The sequence below is a fragment of the Branchiostoma floridae genome, chromosome 19 (genome assembly GCF_000003815.2).
Source record: "Branchiostoma floridae strain S238N-H82 chromosome 19, Bfl_VNyyK, whole genome shotgun sequence".
Lineage (NCBI taxonomy): Eukaryota > Metazoa > Chordata > Leptocardii > Amphioxiformes > Branchiostomatidae > Branchiostoma > Branchiostoma floridae.
Genome location: NC_049997.1, coordinates 439,862 through 459,184, shown reverse-complemented (window position 1 = coordinate 459,184; position 19,323 = coordinate 439,862). Strand labels below are relative to the sequence as shown.

At 40.5% G+C, this 19,323-nt stretch overlaps 2 protein-coding genes across 2 annotated transcripts; both read right to left on the bottom strand.

Moving 5' to 3' along the window:
* Positions 1–457: 457 nt before the first annotated feature.
* LOC118407043 (prostaglandin reductase 1-like) lies at positions 458–8,827 on the bottom strand. Its single transcript, XM_035807460.1, has 9 exons — positions 8,593–8,827; positions 6,474–6,519; positions 6,267–6,344; positions 5,289–5,480; positions 4,660–4,777; positions 3,350–3,502; positions 2,286–2,391; positions 2,045–2,163; positions 458–689 (listed from the first exon to the last, which is right to left on the bottom strand). Exons 1-9 carry the CDS (start codon positions 8,696–8,698, stop codon positions 579–581), a joined length of 1,029 nt encoding a protein of 342 aa, XP_035663353.1. The 5' UTR covers positions 8,699–8,827; the 3' UTR covers positions 458–578.
* Positions 8,828–10,008: 1,181 nt separating this feature from the next.
* On the bottom strand, positions 10,009–15,867 carry LOC118406612. The gene is made up of 8 exons (XM_035806780.1): positions 15,818–15,867; positions 15,370–15,486; positions 14,309–14,536; positions 13,574–13,743; positions 12,648–12,840; positions 11,916–12,140; positions 11,154–11,230; positions 10,009–10,393 (listed from the first exon to the last, which is right to left on the bottom strand). Exons 1-7 carry the CDS (start codon positions 15,858–15,860, stop codon positions 11,157–11,159), a joined length of 1,050 nt encoding a protein of 349 aa, XP_035662673.1. The 5' UTR covers positions 15,861–15,867; the 3' UTR covers positions 10,009–10,393; positions 11,154–11,156.
* Positions 15,868–19,323: the final 3,456 nt, after the last annotated feature.

The window sequence follows — 19,323 nt, the reverse complement described above, 5'->3', positions numbered from 1 at the left end:
AACTACCATTGGAATGATACGATTAATTAATGTCAGTTTCCGATACTCTCACTAAATTTTCTGTATGATTTTGCTCATTATGCAGTAGATAAAAGTACACTGCTTGTTAATGAAATATATTATAGTTGAAAAGGTTTTCGGGAAACTGGCGAGCATCGATGCGTGCTGAAGTCATCCACAAATTTGAATCATCATGGCATAAGGAATATCGGTCTCTGATAGTGTGTGTTAGTAAGGTTAGGTTATTTAAGCACAACTAGGGAGTACCTTGTTTCAACATTCGATGTCTATCAGATACCATCATCAAGATAGAATGACTGGAAACTACTTCTTGGTTCTTGCTAGTACTTTTGGCCGATGTACAAGTTGAGCCAAGTTTAGGACGGCATGCTTGCTGCTGCAGCGCCACCTACATCGCCTACAAGTAGCAGCAAGAAGTAGTTTCCAGTTATTCTACCCTGATGATGGTGTCTGAAAGACATCGAAACGTTGGAAGTAAGTACTCCCTGGCTGTGCCTTAAAAACCTTACTATATGAATAATTGCCAACCTGATGAAGTTATTAACGGATGCTACTTATTAGATTTTGACAATAGCCTTGCCGGTGTTCTTGCCAGTCAGCACACCAATCAGAGCCTGGGGTGTCTGATCAAATCCATTGGTCACGTGCTCCTTGTGCTTGACCTTGCCCTGTTGAAGCAAAGATTGAGATTAAAGCACATCACAACACTAATTCTTATGGTCTAATCTCGTGTTCTCTCGCGAGATCGAAACTAGGTTATTCTCCGTGATCAACATGTGCTGTCAGACGGGTATGTATGAAAAATTGGTATGTACCTGTATTCATACGTGAATGACGAACATCATCAACACTAATTCTCATGTTTAGGAAGGTAAGGCTTCATAAAACATACCACTATTTTAAGTTGATAATCAATGTAAATTATCAAATTAAAATGATATTTACAAATATGTATGTTAGGTGTATATGTATGTTTTGTTTTGTTTTCTCCAGTATAACTTTCCCAATCAATTTCCTTGAGAGAGCAAACGATATGCAAGGTAAAAGTCCAATGTTGTACTACCCAGTAAATTCAGCGTAGATTCACAAGTCAGCTTACAGAGGTTACAAAGCATAGCATAGCATAGGCCGGACATAGTTTGACTTGGAGTGTGTATCAGACAATTTGACCCAAAAAACTTGCACAGTGCTACTGACCCCTACTGGAGCCTGAAAATGGATTTTAAGATAATGTTTACAATTATTGTGTATCGTCATAAGGTCGCAATGAAATAACCTTTTTTTGCGACACACTCATGGTGTACGTATTGAGCAAATAACAGGATGGACGAAGCTGGCACCACAAGTAATGCATTCTTAAGTTAGATGCCTCAGTCAAAAAACTATGGTCCACAAATTAAATTTCAGGGCATAAACAACAACAACAGAAAGAATTCGCGTGTTTGTACACGTCCAAGAAGAGAACAAAGACGAAGTAGAGGAGAGTTGATTTTTACGGAGCTTGTACGTTGAAACTGCATCTAAAAAGAATAGCCCGTGTTGCTGTACATGAAAAGTGAATTTGAAACGCTAATTGGACACAGATAATCCAAGAAACAGAATCCTCTGTAGCGAAATGGACCGTGGTTTCGAGTATCGCCCATTCGTCAAGTTTTCACAGGTTCAGGTCCGGACCTTGACGTGATCATGTGGACCTGAACCGTTTCTGTAATCCGGAGTTTCTGTACCTGGAATTTCTGTAACTAGAGTTTCTGTACCTGGTGTTTCTGTACCTAGAGTTTCTGTACCTGGAGTTTCTGTACCTAGAGTTTCTATACCTGGAGTTTCTGTACCCAGAGTTTCCACCTTACTGGTGGATATTCATGAAAGAAATCGTTGTTATATCATTGTGTACCGCATTTCTGAGTAACGCTGAGAACGTGTTGATCATCTCTTAATCGTACCATCGTCCCCACCTCCAAGATGAGAATGAGACAAAGTCAGGGTGAATGATAAATTGTTCTATAAGGGAAAAAAATCTGACCTCCACGATCCATTTCGCCACCTGTGTGGTAGCGGCCGGCCAGTCCGCCTGGTACTCCGCGCCGAAGAATCCCTGCAGCTTCAGCCTCTTGGTGATGATGGTTTCAAAGAAATAGTGACCTGAGGGACAGCAAGACGAGATTTAAACATGGCGTCTTAACTTTCGAATAATATTTTACATTAGATGCAATGCATGGAAGACAACACATTTTATTTCCAAGTGTTCAAGACTTTTAACTAACCTTTTGCTTCCGGGTTGTTGTATGTGGAGATGCTCCCACAGACGGCCACACGGCCATGGTCCTTCATGTGGTTGTTCAGGACAGACACCGAGAAGTCACCTCCAACCTGGGGGGGGGGGGGGGAGGGATTCAACTGGTCAGGTCTTAGACTGTTAGACTGGTGAGCTCTTAGACTTGTCTACTCTTGGACTATTAGACTTGTCTGCTCTTACCAAACGGACGAAAACTAGTGAATGCTAGTCCAAAACCATATCCAGTTGATTGAGTAACTACGTTTTTGCGTATCTTAAACTTATTTCCTGGATGTCTAACCTACATCGACGTTTGTCTGCTCTTGGACTCGTAGACCCTTAGACTGTTCGGGTGCGGCGCGAGTACGGTATGTATTCGCGTTTTATACACGGGGATTCGCATGACGCTTGACATTCGTCGGAAATGCGTTAGGCATGCAATACTTATAAGTTGGGTGTGTCAGTAATGAAGCCGAAAAGCGCCATGCATACACACTATAAAATTGCAGCAAGAAAAATTATGTTGCGAACTGCATGCACACCTATTACAGAATGGATACTTTTATGCTGAACACGTAATTCATACGACAGATGGTCGCAACGTAAACTCTAATTTCATCAGAAATAAGAAACGTTTTTTTTTTTTAAAGCTGGTAACGCAGCCCTCAAAATGTCCTAGGTATTTCATCAGTCGAAATAATTATCACAACTTCTTGGATGCAAATTGAAAAATGTAAACGCATCACTGCACTGCGCAGTGTCTTGTCATCTGCCTGGCTGGAATCATACAATGATTTATGGGAGAAGGGCGCCCCCAAGCGATCCATTGCTTTTTCGCAGCATGACCGTGCGGAAAGGTGGCAGTCTCTCAACCTACTAGTATCTAATAGTGGGTATATAGCAACGCGCGTTGGGCGTAATGCTGCATATTCGTAGAATTTCAATTTTTTTTCATTTTGCAGATAAACATGGTGCTTTTGTGGTTATTGCAATATATTAATTTGCAAGTGGCATATTGTTAGGATAATAGGAAGTCTTTGCAATGTAGCATACGTTATCGAAGTAACAGTCAATGCCTTCAGGTGCGGCTTTCTTGAGTTCCTCGCCCAGAGACTTGGTCTTGTAGTTGAAGACGTAGTCAAAGCCAAGGTCACGGAGCCAGGTGACCTTGTCGTCAGTTCCTGCACAGCCGATCACTTTACAGCCCTGAAACACAAAGGTGAACAGCAATGAATTTTCATAAGGTGTGATTATTACAGATACAATCTATAACCTTCGTCAGAACTCAGTCAAGACTTTTATGGAGTAAAGTCATAAATACATAACACACCCCAGCGCGCTCGAAAAAAACCACACACTCAGTCCTGTAAACACACATGCAACTAACCAAAAACGTAATCTTTTTGGACAAGGTAGCATCAAATGTTAATTCGCGAAATACATGCAGTGCAAGAGTGCTGTATGGATCTTATGACACTGATTGCATTTAGATTAAACTTAAAATATCTACGTTTGGAGAAAATAAAACAGACAACAGAAAGGTATGTTAAATGGGATGGGAGGACATTTGTGACACGAACTGTGCAAATCAGTACATGGAAGGGCCGACAGGAGTTCTGGCATTCACGTTTGCGAACATACCAGACGGTGTTCATGATCCGTTCACTACCTTGTGATAAGTTGATTGTCTTATGTCAAGCACAGCACATACTGAAAGGCAAGGTCTTCCCTAAACAATAGCCTTTACAATAGTGTCTGCAAACCAGACCAGACGCTATCATACCCACTTCTTTCTTTCTTTCTTTCTTTCTTTCTTTCTTTCTTTCTTTCTTTCTTTCTTTCTTTCTTTCTTTCTTTCTTTCTTTCTTTCTTTCTTTCTTTCTTTCTTTCTTTCTATCTTTCTTTTTTTCTTTCTTTCCTTTCTTTCTTTCTCTCTTTCTTTCTTTCTTTCTTTCTTCCTTTCTTTCTTTCTTTCTTTCTTTCTTTCTTGCGTCATGAAATCATGTGTAACTAAGTATTGCTCGTGGTCAACTGATAACCATTCTTTGTATAGTGGCCAACTGTCTATAGTGGCCATATTTATCTAGTCCCCAGAGTGGCCGTTATAGACAGTTTTACTGTATTTTTTAAGTGCCCCGGGCACTTTTCGACATCTTCCTTTGTGCTTCTGACTGAAGTGTTGTTTCTCCTCCGCTGATAAGAAGATGTGAGAAACAAGTCTGATAGACATCGAAAAGTAAGCAGCTGTGATCTTACTGGTTGTGAAAAAGGAAAACTCCTATATCCTAAGTTTTTAAAACTTATGGTGTCGCATTCCGGGGAATCCAAAGACTTATAATAGAGATAAAGTAGCATTGAATTACTTTGATCTTGGCAATTTGTCCCACCAAACTCCCGACAGCCCCCGCGGCAGCGTTGACGAAAGCGGTTTCCCCTGACTTTGCCTGGCAGACGTCAATGAGTCCAAAGTAAGCCGTCATACTGAAAAAAGTGCATTTGATATGTAAGTTCGAAGTGAAAGAAATATAAGATAAACTTGAAGAAGGTAGGTACGGAGAGAAAAGAAGGAAAGAAGAGAGAGAGGATAAAGGAAGACATAGGCAGAAATGGGGAGAGAGAAGAAGCCATTGCGAGCAAAGATAAAGAGAGAGAGGTAAAGGAAAATAGAGACAGACTGAAACAAATCATAGAAAGGAAGGAAAAGGGAAGGAAGAAAGAAAGAAAGAAGGAAAGAACGAAAGAAAGAAAGAAAGAAGGAAAGAAAGAAAGAAAGAAAGAAAGAAAGAAAGAAAGAAAGAAAGAAAGAAAGAAAGAAAGAAAGAAAGAAAGAAAGAAAGAAAGAAAGAAAGAAAGAAAGAAAAATGAAAGACAGAAGAAAGAATACAGAGGATCTCGGAAGAAGGAAAAAAATTTTAAACAAGAAGGCAGAAAGGAAAGAAATAGGCAACGAAGGAAACATGGGAGGAATGAAAAGTCAAGTATAACTGCTTACCCCGGCATACCGGTAACCCCCAACAGGAGCCCAGGAGACAGTTCCTTGGGGAAGTCTGCGGGAACCGCCCGAAGTTGTGCGGTGGGGAGAGGATGTTTGTCGTCCTCGTGCACGACAGCGTGTGTGCGCCACCCGTACCCGGCCAGCACTGTGGTTCCTACGGGGTATTTCTTGCTTTTGGACTCGATCACGCTGCATCATGAGAGCAAAACTTATGACAAGATGTATGCCTGGCCACAGATAAAACAATTTATGCAGAAGAAAACGATGACAATTTCTAGTTTCAGCTTATATCATTTGAGAAGAGTTACATATGCCATATGTACAAGTCTACATATTAGGAGCAAGGTGTCCACAACAACATTTTGTATACATAACAAAAGTAGGGATTTTGTTGTCATTTTGTTGGCCGTCTGTCTCCGTGCTCATGGCCGTTTCATTTTGAATGGTTCTGGTACAAAAAACAAAACATATCACTGCTAAAGCTAAGGGCCGAACCCTCCGTACGTGCAATTTGTCCCGGTGCGTTTGGGGGGAGGCCACGTCCGCCACGTATTTCTGAAAACGTCCAGGCTGTACAGGGCAGGTGCGTCGCCTTGACTGGCACGTACAATGGGCTAATCCGCAGCCCGATGGCACATTGCCTGAACGTTAAGTTCTACGGCGTGTCTGCGTGCTCCAAAATCCTTCGGATTCCCTACGATCCGTACAGAGGTGGTACTTACCACTTACAGATCCCAAAAGATTGACCACGTTTTGGCACGTAGACAGCACGAATCTGCACGTACGGTGGACCTTTCCATTAGCTTAAGAGAGGTGGTCCCAAACGTTAAGTATTGAAACATATACATCGATGGGTAATACCTGCAGTCCCAACCGTTAGGTATTTATGAATGAATATAAAGAAAGACAGATAGATAGATATTAAATGCGATGCTTAAGGTGTTGTCCCACGCATATTAAGACTTATATTGTCATTAATAATTCATTGACACCCACCGTGACACTACCTCCCCGATCATGGTGTCGCCCTTCTTTAGGGAGCGGCCAAAAGGCCTGTGTTCAAAAGTAGAAACAATAGATTAAAACGACAATGTAAAATATGTAATGGCTGGCTAATAAATTTCTGTTCTTAAACTTGATGTCCTTTCTTTTATTACTGAAACAGTTTGGTGTTATTCTCACCTCATATATGGGTCCACAGAAATGAACAAGGTCTCGCAAAGAAGATCTGAAATGAGATAATATCAGATTGAGCAGAAATAAGAACAAAAATGAACATTACACAATTTTGCGTTTGAAGAGGGGTTTTGACGACCGGCGACTGTTGTGATTTTTCGGGTTGAAAGTGAATGTGCCATGTGATACGAGATTGCTTAAAATTAAATCTTTTAAAAACTTTTTCGTATATCTGAATATTTGTGTCAATAATGACACTTGACACAAAATTGCTAATCACAGACAGTCATCATAAGTTCTATTCAATAAACATAGACGTTTGTACAAAATACAATCCCTACTTAAGTTATTGGACATACAATCTAGCAAACCATACCCCCTAATTATACTTTCTTGATACCCGGAGCCAACTAGTCAAGAAGCCTTTACCGCGAATCGCAATTAATTAATTCTTTTAGTAGGTTCGGTGCTTGGTTCAGAAATGGGGGCCATCTTTTCTATGACGTCAGAGGTGGAATTAGTTTGAAAACCCAGCGACAAATTGCCCCTTTTCGACACAGCTCCCGTCAAAAATGTGACATTCTGTTTACCAAGGATTCCCTAGGAGAGCCTCAGCTGCATTGTGAACTCCATATGACCTTACCATTTAGTTTACCATATCCGTTGAAAACCCCACCCCAACCATTTTAAACCGGTTGGAACCTGATAAAAACTACAGCAACGTACGGTTTTTCGCGCATTCTGTGATTTTGTTTAGAATTTGATAGAAAATTTGATAAAGTTTTACTGGCCTGTTTAGATAAAAAAGTAGATCGACAATAGGAAAGGTTTGCTCCCTAATATTGAATAACTGAATCACTGGTTTATTAGCGCCCAAAATGGCGTATATACATATACATATCATTGCAGCCATACAAGGTTGAATTGGTGTATGATACATAATACATTTGTTAAACAAAATTCCCTAACATTCATTCAAAAATGATACAATAAAATCAAAGTTAAAGTTAAAGTTTGCCCATGCATCTGCAGACGCGTAGGGTGGCGCCCATCCCCACTTCAAAGCCCTTGGGCCACACATGTGCAAGCCACTACAGCAGGGGGCTGGTCCGCTGGTAGTGATGTGTGTTTAACTCCCATACTCTTCTCATTAGTGCTGAGTGCTAAGCAGAGAAAGCAGCATGTACCATTTTTTGAGTCTTTGGTATGACTCGGCCGGGGATCGAACTCACGACCTACCGAATGCAAGGCGAACACTCTACCCACTAGGCCATTGCACCGGTTATAATAAAATACAATAAAATGTAGTGTGTTTTTTTATCTGGATGATTTGCATCTAAATTGTTGTCCTTTATACGTAGATCCCTGCCATGAACACTTCCCTTTTCGGGGGTAACCAGCCAGAGAATAGTGGAGACTTGGACACAGACAATGGACATTTCAAACAAAGACTACGGCGTCTTAGATACAGGGAAGTGACAGCTGCTCTAAGGCTCTGTCGAAGCCAGCATAGTGTCGACCTAGCATTACTCTGCACGCCTCTTTTGTACAAATGTAATCCACTTTGACTGGAGAGCGGTGAGGCCTGGATGCCACACTGGGCAAGCATACTCTAACAATGGCCTTACAAACCCTCAGAAAACAAGAGTTATATTCTATATCTAAGGTCTCTGTGTCTGTACATGTCGTGTACACAACTTGTTCAGACTAGTAGTACGTGTAGTAATATTGTGCTCTATACGAGAAAACCTTCTACTTCCTATCTTTTACTTACCGATATTTAGAAAGGTAGAAGAAAGGTCTCGTTCAATCAAGATACTCTATACCATATAGTTAAACATCAAAATAGTTACATTTAACGGTTTGTGAATATAAGACAGCTTATCATTTTTGAGCAGAGATTGACAGCCCGTCATTGCACGAATTCTGACCTAAACTCTCTATCATAGTTAATATGAAATTATCAACAGAGACGCAGTATGTGTCAAAAAGCATCGATTCTTCAAGAATTGTGGGGAGAAAAGTGTTCAACGATCTTTGACCCTTACAGATGGCAAAGTCCATTTCCCCGCCTTTGTTCTTTTGCTTTAGACCTTATTGTTGGCGGCGTTCTGTTTACCCTTACCTCCATTCTTTAGTTCCGGCGTGTCTTCCTCTACGAGCTGAAAGTCGCTCACCTTCGGCAGTCCGTCGAACCTTGCAGCGATCACGAACTTCTTTGCCTTCACCATTGTCGAACTTGACGTCCAACAGAGACGCCGTAGTCTTTGTTTGATTCTCAAATCTGGATAGTATTTAGGAACGTTCTCTCGTGTGTCTTGATACCTTACCTGCACTGTGTTCGTGACCCGGACACACTGTAACGTGAACCACTTTACATAAATAGTACAGCAGCGCATGCTCGTATTACTTGTTTATGGTTGACTCGTTGCGTCCTTTGTTAAAATTAAGCACAGGTATGTACTGTTTAGCCGGGGGCTTCACCAAACCTGTTTTTAAAGATGGCCTAAGGCAAACAATGCACCAAAACATTCGCACGACCAAAAGGTCGTGTCACTGCTCGAAGAAGCGTGAAGTGAAATGTTGACTTTACAAAATTGACGCTGTGTTAGCACTGAACATTGGGATCTTAAACCGCCATATAAAGGGGATGTTTTAGAGCAATTCAGATAACGATAAACGACATTGGATGTCTACATTATTTCGAAATCACCTACTGAAGCATAAGATTGTACAGCAACTGCAATAAATGAATGGATTATTTTTAGGGAAAAAGGCCTAATTAAGAATCAGCTATCACTACTGTGGTCATAAGCGCCCTCTTGTGCATTATGGGAAAACTGCAAGGTTCCTGAGATATGCTATCATCCCTTGCGCAATTTCAAAGGACCGCAAGGGGTCGTATGACATGCATATTATTATCAGAAACTTAGTAGCTCAGTACTAATAATAACTCGTTTATCAAAAAGAAAATTAAGACACTACAAATATATAGGAAAATCGCAATGTATAAAAGAAGCGACCGCATGATTTTGCGAAATCTTGCGAGTTTTTATTGATCATATAATCCTGTATTTTTTACATAAACTATGCAACTAATGTTCTGCTTAATATTTCACTGGTTGGAAGCTCCATCATAATGTGAAATTTCTATTATTTGGCGGAAGAATAATAGCTATACAAAATGTAGTTGGGTGTACAGTAAACTGATAATGATATTACATATGTCATAAGTATGAAAGTCGAACCATTTACCAATATATAAGCACGTAGGAATAGGTAGTCTCTAGCTTTATGTCTGGTACAATTTGATATCTTTTGCCTTAAAGTATTAACGTTAACCAAACATTTTGTACAATCTCATCTGATGAATCAAGAAAAAGGATTCTTTATAAAGTATCAAAGAAAGAAAATACATGAGCATAGTTTTCTTCTGTGCACTAGATTATGTTTCCGCTATACGAACAACTGTCTGGCTAGTGTCTTCCACACATTAAACAGGCTGTCAAAACGTTTGAGAAATTGAGGTTGTGTACATAAGTAAGTTATTTCTAATTGACTTAACAATCTGTAGAAACTATTGAAACCCGATGAAGTACATAAATGTCAATACAAAAGAATGCAGAATTTGTTCACTTTGTGTTATAACAACGTTCATTATAATAAAAAGTTACTCAAAAAGAAAAAAACTCTGTTTATGATGGTCATTAACTTTTGCATTTAAGAAAACAATATACTTAAAAAGATAAGAATGAAAAGCTCTTAACTACTAAAGCTTAAAGCACATTCGAAGATAAGATATCTCTCTGTCCTCCCCTCCCTCCAAGACAAGGTTGTCATCTCGACCCATGCATGTCTCGTAAACGGTCGTTGCCTGCGACTGCTGTCGCCATATCGCTTGCTGGTCTATGTGAGATCATTTGGTGCTGACAAGAAAGAAAAGTCGTGAATAAAGCAACATTTTAATCATAACTATAACACAAAACCGTGATTGTAACATAATTCTTCGAAACCCAGCCCCAAAGCTTAAACCTTAAACACTAATCGATTTCGACATGAAACATCGCGGTATGGACAGATCGTGGTTATAAAACTTAAGTGACAGAGTGTGGTAATACAAGCCAAAAAGCAACGACCGTTTCAAAACGCAATGACCGTATACGCGCCGGAAACTAGTATCATCGCAGAATTTGTGTCTTTTTGATAGTGACCTGAGGCTAAAGAATAAAATGAAATGATACAGGGTATTTCTAGTTGTATCTCTAGCTCTGCAAGCTCCAACAAAATATGCTTACCAGCAAAATGAATGCCGCTTTCCAGTGTCTGAGTTAGTACTATATATGTGAATCTTTTTTTAGCACAACCTTGCCTTGTTAAGGATTATTGTTTGGCATAATAACATATTCGATTAAAAACGAACTTATGATACTCATAAAGTATCAAAAAGAGACTAGGGTTTTGAACTATGTGAAAAGCCACCTTTTTTCGGCGCCCATTAGCTTTCAAATTTTTAGTAACGCTTCGGGAAGGTATTGATAGTATTGATGACAATGAACCGATTTACTCTAAAATAATTAAAAAATGTACATCATAACTACAATTAAATGGAACATGTAAATTAGAAAATGGAACCTTGCACATCTGTGACACAGAAATCAGTAGCCAGAGTGTATTTTATTTCCTTACCTTCTACAATGGCGGCTTCTTCTGTGCTTGTCTGGAAGTGTTCGGCTTGACAGGGAACTTGAATCGAGAAGTCTCTTCTGTAAATGAAGTGAAATGATAACCATTTTCAAATGAAAATTTCATGACGTCAAACCTAATATTTCAGCCTTGCTAATCAGCGACTGCAGGATGTTCTTTTAATTGTTGTTTTGTTTTTGACTGATAATTTGCCATTTTCTACTGAACTGTCAAACTGAAATTTAGTCATATGCACAAATGCCCATTTGTATTTGCCAGCAGTGAAGGTGCAAAGTAAACCTGAGAAAGATAACAGACTGTCGCCGAATCTTTGCCTGTTAAATCTTTCTAATATATGTACCTGTTGTGAATAAGGAACATTTCTATTTAGGCATTTACCTACTTGATGCAATGTAATTGTTTCAAATAGCATAGTTTTTTGCAAATAAACTTCAAGAAAGCCTAAATGAAAATACCTAAACAATATAACATTTTTTGTCTAGGCGAGTTACATCTCTGCTGAAATATACCATGATATTTTGTGGAGAGCTGCCCAAGTTCTACCTACCCCTACTCCGCAAGGAGGCGAGGGGAGGGGGCAGATAATCTACGCAACCCAGACCTCGCGAGATCGAAACTAGGTCATTCTCCGTGAACAAAATGGACTGTCAGCTGTCGAAAATTTGGAGGTATGTACCTTGCCTTTGAAAACAGTCATTGCTTGTAAAAAATTTGGAGTAACCATGATATTTGCTCGTATCTCACCGTCAGTGTCCCAGTCAGCAGAGCCCAGACCAGAGTCAGAGCTGGTCTGTCTCGGCCGGCCCTCAGTAGCTACAAGCCGCTGCAGCTGAGGTGACTTGGCTCGGGTGGTGGATGTACCAGGGACGGGGACATCCACTGAGGAGATTCCGTCTGAGTTCCGGCTGTCAGATAATGTCTTCACCGCTTGTAGCTGGTCAGTCTTGACCGTAACTTTGTCCTGTGGGTCTAGGTTTTCAACAAAGTCATATTCATACCCATGCTTTGAAACCATTGACGTACCCGCCCATCAAGCTATTTACATACATTACACACTCACTCATTTCTCACTCATATCCCACTCAATACGCACTACAAAATTACTCACTCTATCTCTAATCCCTCACACACTCACTCTCCCACTTAGTCACAGCTACTCACACTGTCACTCAATTACCACTCAATCTTTATAAACTACCTAATAGCTAATCACCCAATACTCATTTGCTCTACACTCACTCACTCAGTCACTTTCAATGATTCACTTACTCACCACTCGCGTACTCAAAAATTACTCACTCACGCACTCACTCACTCTCACTCACGTACTCACTCACTCACTCACGCACTAATTTGATTGTAACCCACTCACTCAGTCATTTTCTAGAAATCGTTTACCTAAGCAATCTCAGTGTTGATTTCTAGATATTTCTACAAGTTGCAACGTTGTAAATGTGTTTTTACAAAGCCATTTACCGGTCTCACTTTCCTCCACTATGGTCACCCGAACTGGTGGGACATCCGGGGTCTTCACCGACACGGCCAGACTCATCTCCATGGGTTTCCCGGAAGTGACGTACTCAGGCAGGAATGTCTCCATCAGGATCCGCTGGTAACTTCCGTCGCGGCACATCTCCAGCAGCTTCTGCGCAGCCGCAGGGGTTTCCACCTGGAGATTGAGTAAGATGAGGCCCAGTGGGCATAGTCAGAGAGTTACTATTTTATAAAACCAATACAAGATATAACATTATTATGTTTTGTGTGTCATCAACCAATCTATTTGTATGTCTACCTTAAATGTTGAGCTGCCTTCCAAAGACCAGGACAGGTCGAATGACGATATTTCTAGGTTTTCTTACTAACTTGTTTTCACAATAAAAGATATAAATTCAAATAGATAACGAACAGTACATAAGATACAACATTCAAAATTACCCCATCCCTTTTTGTTAACACTAGTCTAAGTAGTTTTATCTTTTTTCTATGGTTTGGATTGAGGATAGGGATGGATGGGGGAGATCTAGAGAGTCATGTTCATTCGTGCAACCAGCAAGCCCAGGTGATGATGATGATGTATAGTTGCGAAAAGTACTATAGGATGTGCAGTGGAGTCCTGTACATATTGTTGTTGTTTACATTGAAGACTCTGGTACCATATAAATCACTAAGTTTCCATGCTGTTTATGTATAATTTTAGATGGAAGGGTTGCTAGTCTAAAGGTGCCCGAGGTACTCGAACAAGGGACCCCTTTGTTACATATCTTCTGTAAGACGGTTTTAGTCTCAATCGAGATGCCCTTACCATTGATCCAATCCGGCGTCTTCCAGTTACAACTAATTTGAACCAGGACCTGAACTGTGGGGATAATACCCAGTAAGGTGCAGTAACATCCATTCTCTACCTGTAGGTTGAGGAATATGCATCCCCGCCCGACCTCCGCGATAGTGCTCGGCACGTCCTGCTCCCTCATCCTCCTGACGTACTCCCGCCGGTACGACTCGTCAGCCAGCCGCCGGAACATCAGCTCCTCCCCCGCCGGATCGTGAACTGAGACGAGGGTCGCTATGAAATCTGTACAATAGCTGTTATTGGTTAGCTCGAAAGATCATTTGTCTTGGTAAATAATATTATGCAAGAGGACTGAACTTTACGGAACAAGCAATTGGAATAATCATGATGATGATGCAATGATTTGGAATCAGTTTGGATTCGAGCCCGCCATCCGATTCAAGCAGAGACGGGGAACGACACAGATTATCTGGATTTTACGACCCGTTGCTGTGGTCATATATCTTTATTGCTGTGGTCATGTATCTTTATTGCTGTGATCATGTATCTTTATTGCTGTGTTCATGTATCTTTATTGCTGTGGTCATGTATCTTTATTGCTGTGGTCATGTATTTTTATTGCTTTGGCCATGTGTCTTTAACGTCTATAACGTAAAGTCCAGAATTTGAAGATGTGTTATATGTCTTGTTATCTCCGTGGGAAATGTTGCATCAAACAAAGTGAATAAAATAATTACAGCACTAACGGCATGGATTTTTCCTTACAGATAATAAATTGCCCCTTAAATTGTGTAGATATGGCTTTGCTTAATAATAGACTGACATATTATATTTCTAACGTTATTACCCTCTGAAAGTGGCACCATCCTCTTGTCACCCTTAGCTTTGGTAATGTCCATGATGTTGTTAGACCCAATTTGCACGTTGGTTGCTGTTCCCGTTATCTGCACAGTGAAGTAGTTGATGGTGGGTTGAGTGGAGTTGCCGGAGCTCGATGCGCTGAGCACTGTCGGGCCGGAAGAGGGCTGGGGCGCTCCGTCAAAATCAAAGCCACTGGTGGGGCGACTGGAGCTTTCTGGTGCAGAAGAAGATTATGTACCTAATATTTTTATAGTGAGGTTCTTTTGGCACAGCAAGGGAGCACTTACTTCCAACGTTTCGATGTCTTTCAGACACCATCATCAGGGTAGAATAACTGGAAACTACTTCTTGCTGCTACTTAAAGCCGACGTAGGTGGCGCTACAGAAGTAAGTACCCCCTGGTTGTGCATAGAGAACCTTACTTCAATGTATATAAATAGGATGAAGAATAAAGTTACTTATGGATTAATCTATTTTGTTGTTACTCTAAATGACCTATAACACCTAAACGTTGCACATCTAACATCAAAATTTACTATGAGGAAGACCCTTGAGCATTTGGTGGCAACGGGATTCACTCTGCAAGAATTCTAAGGACAAGCAAATTTTAAACACCTCGATGCAATTTTGATAACTCAAATTATATTAGTGAGTGTGTACACAAGAAAGTATTTCAATCAATTGACATTTTAGTGACAGTCTGTCACCTTCCGCAGGACAATTCTGATTGGTTCACATTGAACTACACACAGGTGCCGCTGCTTATAAATGCGTTACTAAACGCAACGTATGTACACTTAATGAGGGTGTGACAGAGTCACTGTAATAGTTTTAGGCATCCCCAAGGCCTACTGCGCATGACTGGGCAGTAGGGGGTGAGGAGACAGAGAGGTTGGCAGTGTGTGGCCCTGCTCTGTAGATTTAGAGCTTTCATGGATTAAAAGAGCAACATCGGAACAATATCGTCGGTCCATCTTGTGACAGAGGGGTTGATAATTTGCTTAAAAAGGGAGTGTATCATAACTTATATAAGTACATTGTGTTTACCAGTTGCGTATCCAGATTCCAATGAAGCTGTCCGCTCCTTCCCTGTAAGTTGAATGGACGCAAGTGCAGCAGAGAGGTCTATGTCTTTGGAGTTTCGCTTGGAAACGTCTGAAGGTGCTGAAATGTAACAGTTTTATTTACACGACTTTTCAATATCAACAACCTTTGACCGATTGCTGACGTCACACATAAAAAAGTCGCTTGTCCAGAGTGACTGTGCCATGCAGTTAAAGCAACTGAGGAACTCAGTCGAAAATTCATTTTTTAGTCTTCAGTTTAGATTTCATATAATGAAATTTACCAACTCAGATTAATGTAAATGTGTAAACTGTCTCTTTTATTATTATGTACAAACAATCTTGGTTCGTTAAATAAACAGAAACTGTAAGGGGGTATCATTATTTGATCCATTGGGATACAGGGTGAATTAAAAAGACATTGTTCTTACCGACAAATGCACTTTCGTTTTCTATCTCCTTTGCCGTAGACATCTTCTGGTCTTCTAAACGATAAAAATAGTGGATCTATTATACAGACGAAAGAACAAACAGACGAACAAGCCTAAGACATAACCTTAGCTATTCTGGCAAAGGAAATAATGCTGCACTTAAAGCATGGCCGTAGTGGCTTGCATATTCCTCGTTTTCTGAAAGATTTTATTCATCTCTTTGTTGCCACCAATCGGCAACGTATCTTGGTGACACAGAACGGGCTACCCATAAACCAGTGCGGCTATGAATCATTTCTGTGACGTCACAATCCGATGCCAATTTGTCCTAGGTCCCACCAATGAGCACATAGCAATTAATTTACAAATGTTTTCAGTTAAGTCACAAATTTTACGCAACTAAGGAAATTTTATTTTCCTTGAACTACTTAACCATCCTGTGAGCGTTCACAAGCAAGTTTTAAACACGGGTGCATGTTGGCTTCCGCCGCCTACGCATAAAAACTCCCGGTGAGTCATTGTTTTTTTTATGTCACATTTTTAGAACTGTGCTGTGCTATAGCGGCAGGTACCCTTGTTAGACCTCTCAATGAGTTAGTATGTTAAAATACACCGAAACAAGTCTTCATTAAAGTACTATCCCCAATTTCAATCTTACAATGTTTTCCCCCACAGAAAGTCGCGAGGGTCATCTTAATAACCATTCAAAAATAAGTGTCAACCACTTCAAACTCCAAAGGAAAGCCTACTTTATGGAAATAACCCCACCTTTTCTGTAATGAAGTAATGAAGCAACTTTAATACTTAAACAGTACGAATACAGTATGATAACATACTCTAATGTGTCTCTGCACTGTACACTTCATGTACATTATTTGCTGTTAGAAAAATAACTACGTTTATTCTAAGCAGCCACCTTGTTTTGCAAGGGAAGTGACACTGTCGGAATGTAATTGTCGTGCTCCATTCGGCGCTAATGAATTAAAACTCAGGTTATATTCATTGATAATTTGGTTGTATTCTTGGCAGTACATGTATCGAAACGACTATTAAAAAGTAAAATGAACGATACACGTACCTTTAGTTGTAACAAGAGTATCAATAGCGAGGCACACTGTAAATGTGAGTCAGACGAGTCCAAAACTGGTTTGCCTCGTCAGGGCTTGGTTTACCCCTCCGGATATGACGTCATCACACCCACTCGTGTCGTCTAGCGTTGATCGTACCATTTCTACAGCACTGCTTGAACCCCGACTGTACTTTATGAACCAACAGTCTCAGTGACAGAGAATTAGGGCAGTCAATCGCAACGTGTTCTTATAATTTACATTCTATTCCGTGGTAATGCACGCACTTGACAAGACTTTGCGCTAATCCGTGACCTCACTGTTCGTTTACACACGACTGTTTGTTTTGTATGACTCACCAGAATTCCCCTAGTATAATCTTTCTATTATATTCTATACATATACAAAAGAGGGTGGTGGCAAGCATTTCTGTTTGGGGAGATATACTTCCACCATGTCGAGCGACGAAGGAAAGAAAATTTTGTGATGTTGCCCCTCTGACCACCACAGTATGATAAGCAAATCATTAAAATAACACACACGGCTTGATGATTGGCTTACGTAATGTTATTTCAGGAAAATACGTCAAACCGAATAAAATGCGTTTTATCATAAGATTTATACTTACTACTAGAGTAGTTATCTATGCTGTTTACCATTGTCATTTTATTGCCACTTGCGAGTGACCCTTAGGTAAGAAACGGCAATACACTGTGCATTTGTTTGTTTTTTCTAAGTGCCGTATCCTTGATCTTAAGAACGTCGTTTTAAAAAAGAAAACTCTGTGTGGTATTGTGCACATAGGCTGAATGTACTGTATGACTGGGTAAATAGTTCGCCATGTCTAAAGGGCCTAGGGGAAAGATATTTCCTCTAACCTAAACAGGAATTTGTGAGGGGAATAATAAGGAACAGTTAGATGTAATCTATAGCAGCTTGACCGGCCTATATCTAACACTCAATGGACCAGAAGAAACCCGTCAACATGTTTGATTGTATATCATAGTGGTCCTTATTATGTAGAGGTAGACCTTATGTAGAGGTGGTCCTTGTGTAGAGGTGGTCCTTATGTAGAGGTGGTCCTTATGTAGAGGTGGTCCTTATGTAGAGGTGGTCTTTATGTAGAGGTGGTCTTTATGTAGAGGTAGACCTTATGTAGAGCTGGTCCTTATGTAGAGGTAGACCTTATGTAGAGGTAGACCTTATGTAGAGGTGGTCCTTATGTAGAGGTGGTCCTTATGTAGAGGTGGTCTTTATGTAGAGGTGGTCCTCATGTAGAGGTGGTCTTTATGTAGAGGTGGTCCTTACGTAGAGGTGGTCTTTATGTAGAGGTGGTCCTTATGTAGAGGTGGTCCTTATGTAGAGGTAGACCTTATGTAGAGGTAGACCTTATGTAGAGGTGGTCACTGTTACAGGTTTGATTGTATAGCAATTACCTTATGTAGAGGTGATCACATGTAAATGTTTAACTGTATATCAAACACTTTCGCTGTGTTGTACAAGTTTAGCTGTCACCAGTCACCGGGTGGTCCGATTTGACAGAAGTTATATACACCCCTTGATATCAAATGGAACCTCCCCTTAAGGTGTAAAGTCAGATCTAGCTACATGAAAATTGTCACTTTCCCACTGTTGTTATGGTTTGTTATGGACCAGAGGTATAATACAAAAGGCGGCGTGTTTTGTATCCGTGCCGCTTTTGTCTGGGATGGACTAACTCACGGTGGAAGAGGGGTGGGAGTGTGGTTGTGTTTATGCCCTCTTAGTCTTACCCGGAAACATTGGACATATGACTATGTTGTAAAAAATGTCAAACTAAATCATTGTTGTTCTACCCTGTACCATTCTTTATCGTTACTTCTTCAACCCCCCACCCCTCGAAGCAATTAACATGTGCTTTCATTGGTATTTACATAGCAGCAAAGGGCAGACAGAAGTGCATGGTGTGCACATCTAAGGAGTACAAACTGACTACCAGTAACCTTCAAGTTACCCATGGCCTCTTACAGAGGAACCATAAATTACAATTTATCTCAAGAATCAAAATGTCAATTTGTACCTACTTGATTTTTGTGTGTGTGGCGTCTTTTGATCTTTACTCATGTAACACCACATGAGTAAAGATCAAACCCAACAGTATCATTTAATTAGGGTCTTCATAAGATACAACTGTATATTTTCTCACAACGTTCATAAGTCAACGTCGCTATGCTGATAGCGATGTAATGACACAACAAATATAATCCCGACACAGATGGAACCCTTCCACACCCTCTTTCTAATCAGGGCATGCGGTATAAGTATCAAGAGATCCCAAAACCCCTTTCATACCTTCAAGGTTTCGTTCGAGGAATCCGAGGCGTCTGGAGGCGTTTCGACCTCACAAAGCACGGGCGATTTTTCGTGGAACGAAACCGTGGCAAGAAACCGGTTGCGTTT

Coding starts and splice junctions, on each gene's coding strand:
- LOC118406612 (XM_035806780.1), bottom strand. CDS start 15,860: ATGTCTACGGCAAAGGAGATAGAAAACGAAAGTGCATTTGTCG. Junction 12,841..13,573: donor GCATATTCCTCAACCTACAG/GTAGAGAATGGA, acceptor CTCAATCTCCAG/GTGGAAACCCCTGCGGCTGC. Junction 11,231..11,915: donor TGCTGACTGGGACACTGACG/GTGAGATACGAG, acceptor CTTCATTTACAG/AAGAGACTTCTCGATTCAAG.
- LOC118407043 (XM_035807460.1), bottom strand. CDS start 8,698: ATGGTGAAGGCAAAGAAGTTCGTGATCGCTGCAAGGTTCGACGGACTG. Junction 6,520..8,592: donor GCCGGAACTAAAGAATGGAG/GTAAGGGTAAAC, acceptor ATCTCATTTCAG/ATCTTCTTTGCGAGACCTTG. Junction 2,392..3,349: donor TTGACTGTTACTTCGATAAC/GTATGCTACATT, acceptor CCCCCCCCCCAG/GTTGGAGGTGACTTCTCGGT.